Source organism: Eupeodes corollae, chromosome 1 (assembly GCF_945859685.1).
Source record: "Eupeodes corollae chromosome 1, idEupCoro1.1, whole genome shotgun sequence".
NCBI lineage: Eukaryota > Metazoa > Arthropoda > Insecta > Diptera > Syrphidae > Eupeodes > Eupeodes corollae.
The window spans coordinates 165770519-165783063 of record NC_079147.1 but is presented as its reverse complement, the minus strand read 5'-3'; the positions used below and the strand labels follow the sequence as shown (position 1 = coordinate 165783063).

Here is a 12545-nt window from a genome sequence, read left to right as displayed (position 1 = left end):
GAAATGAGGGAGTAAAAATACATTTAGATTACGTTTTACTAGGATGCAGGACCTTGGGTTACCTTTTCCTGTTACATATAGTACGTAGTAGCCAGGAGTTCTCAATCCTCGAACCAGGGATTTCACAATCCAAGGTTCTTGGATGAGAACGACATCTTCTCCAATTTCTGTCAGGCGGAGAAGAAGGGAGGCCGAAGCCGTTTTAGAGTGTTGGAGGTTAATCCGTAGTATTTGCAGCATTTTGGCTACAAATAGGCAGATCAACCTCCACCACTGTTAAATCCAGCTCATCCAGATAAGACGAAGAGGAACCTAATAGTTCATCTTCTTCCTCACTGGGAAGAGCTTTGTCTATTGAGTCATCGGTCTCCATTAGAGATAAACCTTTGACGTTTTTGGGAGAAGACTGTGCTGCGACAGAAGAGGGGCCCGCCACATTTTTATCCACATCCAAGGATGGGAGGGTGATGATAGCACTGGGACCCACCACGTCTTGCTGCACAGCTTCGGAAGAAGACTGTACTGCGACAGAAGAGGGCCCAGGTAGATCATCAACAACTTCCAAGGATGGGAAGGTGATTGCAGCAATGGGACTCACTACGTCTTGCGACACAGCCTTCGAAGGAGGTTGTGGAGGCTCGCATGAAGCGTCTGCCTCATCTTTTTTATATACGCGGAGCGTGACTGACTCGAAGCCGTATCTTATCACGCCCTTATCTCGCGCCAGAGAAGCCACAGAGTCTTTATTGATTACGATAATCGCACTTCTATAAAGACCCTTTGGCTCCTCCAGTTTCGCGATCTTCCAGTCGTGACAAGGGAGGTTCGGGTTGCTGATCCTGATCATTGCGCTAATGTCATCTGGACAAGAGGGTTCTATCGGGATCCATGCGCGAGCTCTCGGCCTGCAAGGAATATCTTCCTTTGCAACGACCTCGAGTTTTGCGCCTGGCCAGACTTCGCCCAGCATGCCGACAGCAAGCGTATATAGATCGCGCGACCTCTGATCGTTACAAGCGATGAGTTTGACATGACCTTGATGCCAACCCCAATCGCTTGTTACTGGTGGTGGACCCGGATGCTCTCTCATGACTTTGAGGAAGCCAGCCGAGAGCCCCAGTTTTACCATCTGCCAACGGTCAGAAGTAATCGTGCCATCAATATTGCTCCTATCAATGACCGCTACTATGATCTTTTTAGGCTCTTTAAGTACATCACTGAATGGTTTAGTGAGTGGTACTCTGGCCATGTTAGGAGTGCTGGTGTTTTGCACTTTACGCTTTTTAGGGACGGGAGTGGGCTCCTCCAAAGATCTTTGTCGTTTTGACGTGGAGTCATGGCGACTGGTTTTATCTAGAATGGATTTAGCCCACTCCTGCCTCTTGCTAAGGATGGGATTACTTCCATCCCCCAATGACGAACCAGAGGATTTTAGAATCCTCATCGCATAGCGCCGTTGTTTATAAAATCTCCTAGGAGCATTCTGGAGAGGTTTACTCTCTTTGGTAGTGGAAGGATCATTTTTCACGAACTGCCGCCCGGTGTAGCTGGAGTACCGGCACGGGTTTGACGATTTTGCTTTTGTTTTGGGTTTGTTTTTTGTTTTTGTTTTAGTTTTTGTTTTAGTTTGTTCATTTGGATTCCCACGAGTAGGCGAAGTAAAAAGGGGGTCCATCTGTGCAGAGATTCGCTTACACAGATTGGAAAAGGAGAGACGAACAGCAATTGAGCCATAAGCGTCCCAGGAAGGAGACAGGGTATTGACAGACAGTGATGCACTATACAGTCAGGGAATAAGCAGCCATTAGCCAGCATAGTAGCACAAAGCCGATGTAGGAGTTGGTAAGGATTGAGAAGGGGAGGGGCGAGCGACCCTTAGTTTCAGGGCTCTTCTGGGGAAATAATTCCCGAGAATCATTGACCTTACTCAGCTTCTACAACTCGACAAGTTCGACGCTCAGGTAGAAGTTTATCGAGAAGAGATAGTTCCATTTGTGAAGAAGAAGGAGAGGCTTCAATGCAGGATTCATCTTTGGATGGAATCCAGTCAATGTGTGGTAAATTAAAATCACCTAGAAGTAAGATATTGGTGTCAGAGCTGGACAAATTTATAAGATAGTCTTATGCCAAGGAGAGATCGTTATAAACAGACTCCAAACTTTTTATAGGAAAACGTTTAAAATGAAAAAAGTCTTAGTCTGTGCCATTATCTTTACACATACCAGTTCAATTGATAATACAAATGGAAAAGATACAGAAGAAGAGAAATATGTATTTTTACCGCAATGAGAACACCTCCACCTAAATCCTTTGCATTACCAACATGACGATCATTTCTGTAAACTTCGAATTCTTGACTTAAAAGTTCTGTGTCGGAAAAACTTGAATTAAGACACGTTTCTGTCAAAACGAATACGTCGTGTGGAAATGATTGGGAGTTAAGAAAAATGTCAGTAGTCTTGCTACGAAGTCCCCTTAGAAGAGCGCAAGCCTGTTAAGTTTTTTGATTTGTTTTTCAAAGAAACACCCTGTTTTTGACTTTGAGTAAATTCTTTGACTAAAGTCTCTGCGGGCCATATATTTGGGTTGCAAATAGGATCAAAGTAAGTGGGATTCGTTATTAATTTAAAAGAGGAAACAAAGATTTTTGGTTTACTGATCTTAGTACACCTGATAGATGAGCTGGAAGGTATGCTCTTGGTAGATACTAAGTGGAAAGTTATATCTTCTGGCGTAATAACTGGGTCAAGACGAGATATAAAAATTATTTTTGGTTTCGAGACAGCTTTGTAACGATGTCACTATTGGAAGCTAAATCTGAGGCAACAATTTGAGGTATATTGGGAGTAGGTATTGGGGTGATGTTGACATTTGTTCTTTTTGATGGTGGGGTAGAATTTCTAGCAAGTTCCGAGTTTTCTCGGCTTATTTTCTTAGGCTTTTTCTTTTGTTTCTCAGGTACACTTTCTGCGTTATTAACAACAGAACCTGATTGCGCGAGAATATCTTCACATGTAGAAGTGGGAATAGGCTGTTCCAAATCATTAGTCGAAGTAGAACTATCAATCATGATGTTGGTTGCAGAATATGCATTTAATTTGAAACTTCAGTATAAAATGAATTCAGTAGTACTTCAAAATCTTTATAAAGATTTAAAATATCAGCCTTAAAAGAAGACATTTTTAAATTTGTACATATTGGATGAATCAAATTAATTTGAGAGATATCAATTTTTACCAAATTTGCCCACTATTTTTTGAAGGTTTTATTTATGAAAAAAACGGACTTTTATTTTTTTATAAAAAAAAACTACTGAATATCGAAAACAATATTTTCTGTCAAATAAAAAAAATCGAGTCTAAAATTAATTTTTAATAACTTTTATTAATTTTTTTGTTTAGGTTTTTATTTTTTGTCAAAAAAATGTCAATTTGATTTTCTTAAAATTTTACCAGATGTTAAAATCGTCATTTTTCTTGGCTCAAAATTGTTTTAGAGATAAAATCATTTTGTATTCGTAAAATTTTCGACGTGACAAATTTTTTTTTCAGTTTTTTTGATTTATAAAAAATCGTTTATTGATTTTTTTTCGAAAAATATACTTGTTTGGTATCACAATCCAATATATTATGTAAAATTTAATTCAAGTCTTTTTAGTTCATAAAATAACCCTTAACCAAAATGTTCACCTTTTTTTTAAACTGATATGGTAAAAAAACATTCGCACAATTTTCTTGAGAGCCCTTTCTGCATCTTTCTGCCTTATTATCGAAAAATCGTCGCGAACGTACGTATACACGAACGCACAGATATCTTTCTAAAAATCTTTTATTTCGACTCTGGGGACCTTGAAACGTCTAGAATTGTCAAAATTTTCAATTTGACAAATCGGACCCATTACAATAACTTCCCATAGGAGTTCGCATTTTAATTAATGCGAACTCATCAACATTCTAATGCTTATCAGATTAAATAAGATTATCTTCTCATTTCTACTTCTTTTTAAGTTTTTGTTCCAGACTCTCTTAGGTGCCACACTCAATTTTAGTACAGCGCCTTTTAGTTGGTAGGAGGCTGCAACAATAATGTCAGTTCCAAAATAATACTAATAGATACATACATAGGCATACAATGCTTAGGTATTGAAAATTAATTTTTCAATATAATACCGTAAAAAATATTTTAAATCGAATTAAAAATGTTATTTTGCAGTATATCTTTTATTTAAAAGGTCTTGCATGGAAACAAGTTTCAAATTTGAATACAATCAATTAAGCTTAGTAAAGGATATACGTTGCATATTAATCAGTACAGTTACATGTTTTTATGACCGATAAACCATATTTGCTCCAGTGTTTGCTAAAAGACTGGCACCTTTTGTACCGCCCAATACTGCACCAGCTGCACCGCCAAGAATACCCGCACCAGTAGCAAGAGTAGTTTTAAATAAGTTACTGGCTAGACCAAATAGACCACCGCCGTTGTTGCTGCCCTTGCCACCACCTGAACCACCATCATTACCACTACCGCCATTATTTACATTCCATCCGTTTCCGCCTTGTCCTTGTGCTGGTACTGTGTTATAACTAGTTTCTACATAGTTCATTGGTAGAACTTGTTGACCATTGCCGGTATATGTTGTTACTTCCTTATGCACTGTGGTGTAGCCCTGGTCATATAACCCACTTCCATCGGGAACGCCATTACTGGTTTGGTAATAAGTCGTCATTTGAGCACTTGAGACAGCGATGACGAACGCTAAGGCTAATAGAGACAAGCTTGTCTTAAACATTTTGTTGGGTTTTTAGGCTTTCGATACTTTGACAAGATACAAAAGTAACTGATGTTTTCGAACAAAAATATTGGGTTTTTATACAAAATCCGAAGGTTTTACACCTACAAAAAAAAGAAAAACAAAAACAGAAACGTTTTAGCAATGTTTTTTTTTAATAAATATTTGTACTGTTCATATTGGGACAAGTACTTACTTAACCTGAACAAACTGTGTGGCACATGTTGCTCATATTTCAATATTTAATAGAATACAAGGTTATTAAATAAATACAAATGGTTTAAACAGGAGCCCCAGAACTAAAAACAAACCATATTGGTATTTTTTCGTCGCGTTTAATGTCGGTATGCTTGACGAAAGAATTTAAGTTAGGTGATTGCACCCAGCGCAAGCTATCATAAAGAAGAAACAAGCATCTACTAACTTATAACATTTGTTGAACGTTTCAAGGTATAATTGGCGGTTAGGTTTTTTGGTAAGGTAGAAGTGGCTGTCTGAAATGAAGCAAGACACACTTAGGCTTTCTTCTAAAGCCCAATGAAACCAATTGGAGTTCCTTAAGAAATAAAAGTACTAGTAGTGTGTTTGAGATCAATTATATTATCCTAAGTGAGTTCTATGGTTTTATCTTGAGCAGGGCAGATAAAGAAGAGGAACTCTTTACTCCTCTTTTTCGTCCAAATAGCTTCTTAAAGAGTCTTTTGAACACATTTAGAGGCTTGGCGTACTTTTCTATATAGTGTTCATTTATGACACCAATTATCTAGCTCATAATCTATCTGCTTAGAGATATTAAGCGCCTTGAACGCCTTAAAACTGCGATGACGGTGAACGCCTGACAGGTGATTACGATATTTCATCTCATGTTGGTTTTTGGGGAGTTTATCTGCTTAACATTTTTTGTCTATGGTTCAACATGCCTACTGTAAAGGCAAATCGGTAGAAATGGCGTTACACACACAATATACGCTCCATCGAATACTGACTCCATCAAAAAGTTAACTATGGTTGCTCTCCTTGACATTGAAGGTCCTTTTAACAACGCACGTGGAGACATCTGCAATTACATCTCTGAACATAGAGATATCGCTTGGAGAGTTAGTTCATTTAATGCGAACTAGCAGAATAATTAACTCAGAATTGTGCTACTTCTCTGCTAGAAGATTCGTTAGCAGAGGGACACCGCAAAGTGGTGTTCTATACCCTCTCCTCTGGAACCTGGTAGTCAATGAAATCTTAAATAGTTTTGATGCGGAGGATTTTAAAATTTTACAACACGCCTTAGACAAATTAATACTTTTGAGCTGATCGGTGTGGACGGGACACAAAACAGAATAAGTCGTATTTTCAAGGAAATACAAAATATGTTAACCCTCCTTATATTAAAAGAAACCAATTAAAGTTCTCAGACGAGAATAGTTACCTGGGTCTTATTTTAGACAAACAATTAAATTGGAAACGTAATACGAGGAAGAGTCAAACAAACTACTGTAGCTTTCTTTTCTTGCAAAAGAGCAATTGAAAATAAAGGGGGCCTTACGAATTGCTCACTGGTTATACACATCGGTATAATAAGACCGGTGGGGAAGTATGGTGGACTGCTTTAGAAAAAGCTATAAAACTCGACAAACTAAATAAAGTCTTACGTTCATCTTGCATAAAGCTCCATCGCAGTGAGTTAAGAGCAACCTTTGCCGCTCCATAATTCTAAGGTATTTATAATCAATTTCTTGATTTAGAAAAAAAAAAAGAAGTCTTGTTCTGGTTTAAAGAAAACTTGATCTGATATCCGTATTTTCTCAGATAATCAGCAGCAACCAAATCTCTGGATTCTGTCTCTTCAAACTCTATAACAGTCCACAACTGTCGATCATCTAAACTCACCTATCTCATGTGGATTGAAAGTAGTAGAAGCCATCTAACTTTATTTTTTTCTAAACTTGCCCCTTCAACAAACGCCCTCGATATTAAAAACTTTGTCGAATCCTTATCCATTATTTATGGATTCAATGTTAATTATTATTTAATTCTATTTCTTATTAAATGCAGCAATCCCAGAGCAGTCACCACGCCAGTCGTCCGTTTGTAATTAACCCCCTTTTCCTTTTCAAAAATCCCAGACATCATCCCGTTCGATGCTCTAGAGTCTCGACATCTCATGGGCTTACACTAAGCGGCGAACGGGTTAACATTTCCCAGTGACTTAATACTCCGGTTTCACTTAGGCACACGCAAATGCGGTGCCTAGCATTTCTTATACCTCGCACTGCGACACGGCCATCCTGTCACATCACATGTCCTCATGTGCTCGGCCAACCCTGACTTAAAATTTTTTTTTTTTTTTAACAACCTCTAACGTTCAATTTCACAACACTAAAAGCACCTCTGCTCAAACCATTTCTTAATTTCATTACCAACTTCCAACTAAGTGGCCACACAACAAAAAAAAAAAAACGAACTTCGATCCAGTTCTCTCATCTCCATCTCTAACTCTGATGCATACCGCTCACTCACGGTCTACATTTAAGAGATTCCGATTTCAATTAAGCTACGGCTATGCACCAAGTTACAATCATTATTATTACAATTTTTTTTTTTTTCAACATATTTCATTTCCATTCATTATTAACTTCGAATAAAGTGGTAGTAACCCACAAAGAACTTCCATCCAGTTCCCATACCTTCTTGAATCTGACACACACCGCGCACTCACGGTCTACATTTAAGAGATACCGATTTTTACTGAGCTACGGCTACATAACAATTCAATAATTTCTTTATTAAAACTTTATTCAAACGTTACAAAATAAACTGTATTCATAAACAAACACAAATATTTTCAAAAGTGATTTATTCCAATTGTTCTTCACTAACATATTCATCATTTACAAATTCTTCATTTAAATGTTCTTCATCAAAATATTCTTCATTTAAATATTCTTCATTTAAATATTCCTCATTTAGACATTCTTCATTTAACAAATTAAAATTTTCATCATCTTTTAAAACATTAACATTTTCTTTTTCATTTAAAATATTACGGTTTTCTTCTTCATTTACAACATAAACATTTTCTTCTTCATTTAAAACATAAGCATTTTCTTCTTCATTTAAAACATAAACATTTTCTTCTTCATTTAAAACGTTAATATTTTCTTTATTTGCAGTTCGTTTACTTAATTTTACATTACTATCTAGTTTGCCATAAGAAGGCATTTTTCTAAGGCGATCATGAGCATATTTATAAGTGCGATTAGAATCAAGAGCTTTGAGAACATATCTATCACCATCTAGAACTTCTATAACACTGAATGGGCCTTTGTATTTTTGGTCAAGTTTCGTTTGATTACGTTCATCATTCTGTAATAATACAAAATCACCTATTGAAAATTTGACTAACTTTGCTTTTGTATTGTCAAATCTAGACTTATCATATGCAGCATTTTTGTTAATATTGTCAATAGACTGTGCTCGAATGTCAATTAAATCAATATCAGAATCTTCACTTTCTAAAAACATCAAATCAAGGGGCCTTGCTATTTTTCCAATCATTAGCTCAAGCGGGCTTGATTTTGTTACACGATTAACTGAACAATTTAAAGCTAACTGGATGTCCGAAAGAGAATCTTGCCACGAACAATCCCTACTAGTCTCTGCAACTGTTAGCATATTTTTCAAGGTACTCATAGTCCTCTCTACTTGGCCATTTGCCCGAGAGCTGCCAGTAGCAATTAAATGAAGGTTTATGTTATGTGAATTACAAAACTCACGAAAATCTAAACTTGTAAAACATCGACCCTGATCTGCAATAATCCTCTGTGGGGCCCCAAAAATTGAAACACTCATTTTAATTGCTTTTATGCTACTTTCAGAATCAATATGCAATGTGTGATATAGTAAAACAAATTTTGTAAATGCATCAATTAGTACAAATACATATTCCTTCTTATCGTTTTTGCCACTTAATTTACCTGTGGCGTCAATGTGGACTGTATGCCATGGAATAGGAATCTTCGGAATCGGATGCAATTCTGCTTGAATCTTACCTGAATGTGACTTAGATACCCTACAAGTTACACAATTTTCTACAAATTTTCTTACGTATTTCGCCATATGTTCAAACCAAAATTGATCATATAATTTTTCAAGAGTTTTCTCCCACCCAAGATGCATGAGAGCTGTGTGGGTAGAATTTATAACAGACCAGCGGAGGCTCCTCGGAAGTATAGGTAGACACCGGGATCTGCCATTTCTTTGTATTTTTCGATTTAATACCCCAGAACGAAACTCGTAAGTCTTAGCTATATCTTCGTCTAACTTATCCTTATTTAAATCATCTATCAGTTTAAGAAGTTCAGGATCGCGTTGTTGCTCAGCAAGCAACCAATTTTTCGGAAGAGTATTAACATTGACTTCCTTGTGTTGAATCTTTTTTACAGGATTCTCATTCGAGTCTGGTAATGGATTTCGTGAAAAGAAATCAGCATGACACATCCGTTTACCATCTCTATAAATGATATCAAAGTCAAAGGCCTGTAAAAATGCCCACCATCTATGCACCCTAGGTGTAAGATCTAATTTCTTTTTTGAAGACTGCAAAGAATTGCAATCTGTGAAGACAGTAAATTTGCGTCCATGCAAATAGTGCCGGAAATGCTGGATAGCATTGACAACTGCAAGGGTTTCTAATTCATAAGAGTGATATTTAGATTCTGAAAATGTAGTTCGTTTACTAAAGTAAGCTATTACATGACGAAGTTTGTTTTCACTTTGCATTAGCACTGCCCCGTAACCTATCGAACTCGCATCAGTGTGAAGTTCTGTTTCACACTTAGGATCAAATATTCTTAACAAAGGCTCATTGGTAAGAATTGTTACAATTTTTTGTCTAACCGACTCATGTTTTGGTGTCCAAGAAATATCGCCTTTAACAATTTTCGTTAATTCATACAAAGGAGCCATTATTTGAGAACATTGTGGAATAAATTGTCGAAAATAAGATGCGAGTCCTATGAACTGACGTAGTTGAGTAACAGTCCTAGGAGGTGGAAGGGAAACCAATGATTCTACCTTCTTGGAATTTGGTCTCACTTCTCCATGACTCACCTCAAAACCAAGATATTCTACTCTCTGTTTAAAAAAAGAACATTTCTTCATATTAAAAGAAAACCCAGCATTTGTCAATACCTCCAGTACAGTTCGAACCCTAACAAGACCTTCATTTAAATCTTCACCCCCTAAGATCAAAATGTCATCCATGTAAACCACCACGTATGTATTAGCGAGTTCCCCCAATGCCTTAATGACGGCACGTTGAAAAACGGAGGGTGCGTTCCGTAACCCGAAAGGCATGACAAGATACTCAAATTGGCCATCCAAAGTTACGAATGCTGTCTTTTCAATTGAATCTGGATGCATAGGCACCTGGTGGTAACCACTGGCCATGTCAAGAATTGTAAAATAAAAACAGCCGTGAAGTCGGTCAATTTGATCCTGTATCAATGGCAAAGGAAATCTTTGAGGAATTGTGTTGTCGTTCAATTCACGAAAATCAACGCACATGCGATCTGACCCATCCTTCTTCTTCACGAGCAAAACAGCACTAGCAAATGGGGATGAACTAGGACGAATAATATTAGCTGCTAGAAGTTCTTTTATTTTATCACGTACAATTGTTCGTTCGTCTGTACTTAGTCTATAAGGACGACGATACACAGTCTTAGTTGGATCTTTAAGATTTATATGCATTGCTTCAACGTTCGCTGGCCTACAAGGAGTACCGTGAATAAAAAAACTCTTAAATTCGTTTAAAACAGAAAGCAACCTCTGTTTGAATTCTGCCTGAATATCTGTATCAATTTTCTCAAAATCAATGGTTTTATTTACCGAATTGCATTCTTGAACAACTTTAACTTTGCTAAATGCTAAAATATCAGCAGTCATATGGATAGCTAATCCCTGTTTTAAAATTTCACGGCCTATCAAAACATCATGGCCCACACAGTTATCAGGTAGAACATGAAACAGAATTTCAATGGGAATTCCATCTATTATCACATTAGCTAGAATCTGAGTAGTACTCCTGACACTTTTTTGACCAATTCCTGTCATGCTTACAATGCTTCCAAAATTTTTGCCTCTAAATTTACAACTGATTGATTCTTTAACAATTGAACACTCAGAACCTGAATCATAATAAAATAAAATTTGCTTACCAAAATGTGTTAGTGTCCCTGAAGGGGAATCAATTTGACAAACATCAACTCTGCGTACATCTGAAGAAACTGCGGAACTGCTTTCACTCCTGCTACTAACACCAAGGCAACGAGATGCAAAATGTCCAGGTCCTCCACACTTGAAACAAGTAATATTGTTTGTCGACCTAGCAGCTGGAACCTCCTTGGACGATGATTCTGTTGACCGCATGCTTGAGTAACGACAGGTAACAGATTTATGGCCAACTCTTCCACATTTGAAACACGTTATGTTTGTCGGAGGAGCTTTAAATCGCTTAGCATCAACTCCACTAACTTCAGATGGATTAGCTCGTCTCTTCAGGAATGACAATGCCTTTAACTCCTGTTGCAAACGATTCCTGTCTTCAATTTCAGTCGTGAATGCAAGTCGTTGGACACGGGGCTCGAACTGAGATAATTGTGCCAAAACTGTGGCGACAGCAATTTGTTCTGGCGACAGGTTTTTCCAACGGGACAACAAAGACGTTAACATGCTTGCAGCGAATGATGCAAGACACTCGCCCTCCTTGGGCTTGGTGTTACCAACATTAATTAGGAACGCCGCAGATGTTTCTGGACAGTCATACCTAGCCTGAAACATGTCCTTGAACTGATTCCATGTCATACCAGAAAATGAGACAGAAGAAAACCATTCCGAAGCTTGTCCTTTGAGAGCACGACTCAACTCAATAACTAGAGCGGCGTCATGAAGTGGCTGGTCTCCCATGCAAATGTCTGATGTTGAAATCCAAGCTCTGGCATTCGCATTTTGTTTGTCAGGATCATATACAGGCAACTGTACACTGTTGCTTGTCGTTGGCGTCTTCATTGCCTGAAGTAGTGCCATAAAATGTTTGTTTTGCTGCTCCAATAACAGCTTCCATCCTTCTGTATCCATATTTAGTTGAGGTGTGATGGATCCCACTTCTGATGTCGAATCCTTATCCATTATTTATGGATTCAATGTTAATTATTATTTAATTCTATTTCTTATTAAATGCAGCAATCCCAGAGCAGTCACCACGCCAGTCGTCCGTTTGTAATTAACCCCCTTTTCCTTTTCAAAAATCCCAGACATCATCCCGTTCGATGCTCTAGAGTCTCGACATCTCATGGGCTTACACTAAGCGGCGAACGGTTAACATTTCCCAGTGACTTAATACTCCGGTTTCACTTAGGCACACGCAAATGCGGTGCCTAGCATTTCTTATACCTCGCACTGCGACAACTTTATTTCGAACAAGACTGATACGTCGCTATTAAAAGTTGAGAAAATGATTCATCGAAACCACTCGAAATATGCATCTTTTAAGATAAGAGTTCCAGACTCAATCTTCCTATTCTAAGCTCAAAATCGCTTTGGCCAAAAGGGATCATAATACACGAATTCGAGAATAAACAAAATAATAATATAAAGTCATCATCCTTTAACCCTTTTCAAGAGACCCGGACAATGCATTATTATCGAAGAGGCAGATTCAACTAGTTTTGATTTATTACCAAAACGTCAATGGCCT

General features: G+C 37.6%; 1 protein-coding gene across 1 annotated transcript; it reads right to left on the bottom strand.

Annotated features, from left to right (window-relative positions):
• Window positions 1-8017: 8017 nt before the first annotated feature.
• On the bottom strand, window positions 8018-11943 carry LOC129941771 (uncharacterized). Its single transcript, XM_056050497.1, has 2 exons — window positions 11008-11943; window positions 8018-8152 (listed from the first exon to the last, which is right to left on the bottom strand). The coding sequence occupies exons 1-2, from the start codon at window positions 11924-11926 to the stop codon at window positions 8148-8150; spliced, it is 924 nt and encodes a 307-aa protein (XP_055906472.1). The 5' UTR covers window positions 11927-11943; the 3' UTR covers window positions 8018-8147.
• Window positions 11944-12545: the final 602 nt, after the last annotated feature.

Coding starts and splice junctions, on each gene's coding strand:
- LOC129941771 (XM_056050497.1), bottom strand. CDS start 11,926: ATGGATACAGAAGGATGGAAGCTGTTATTGGAGCAGCAAAACAAACAT.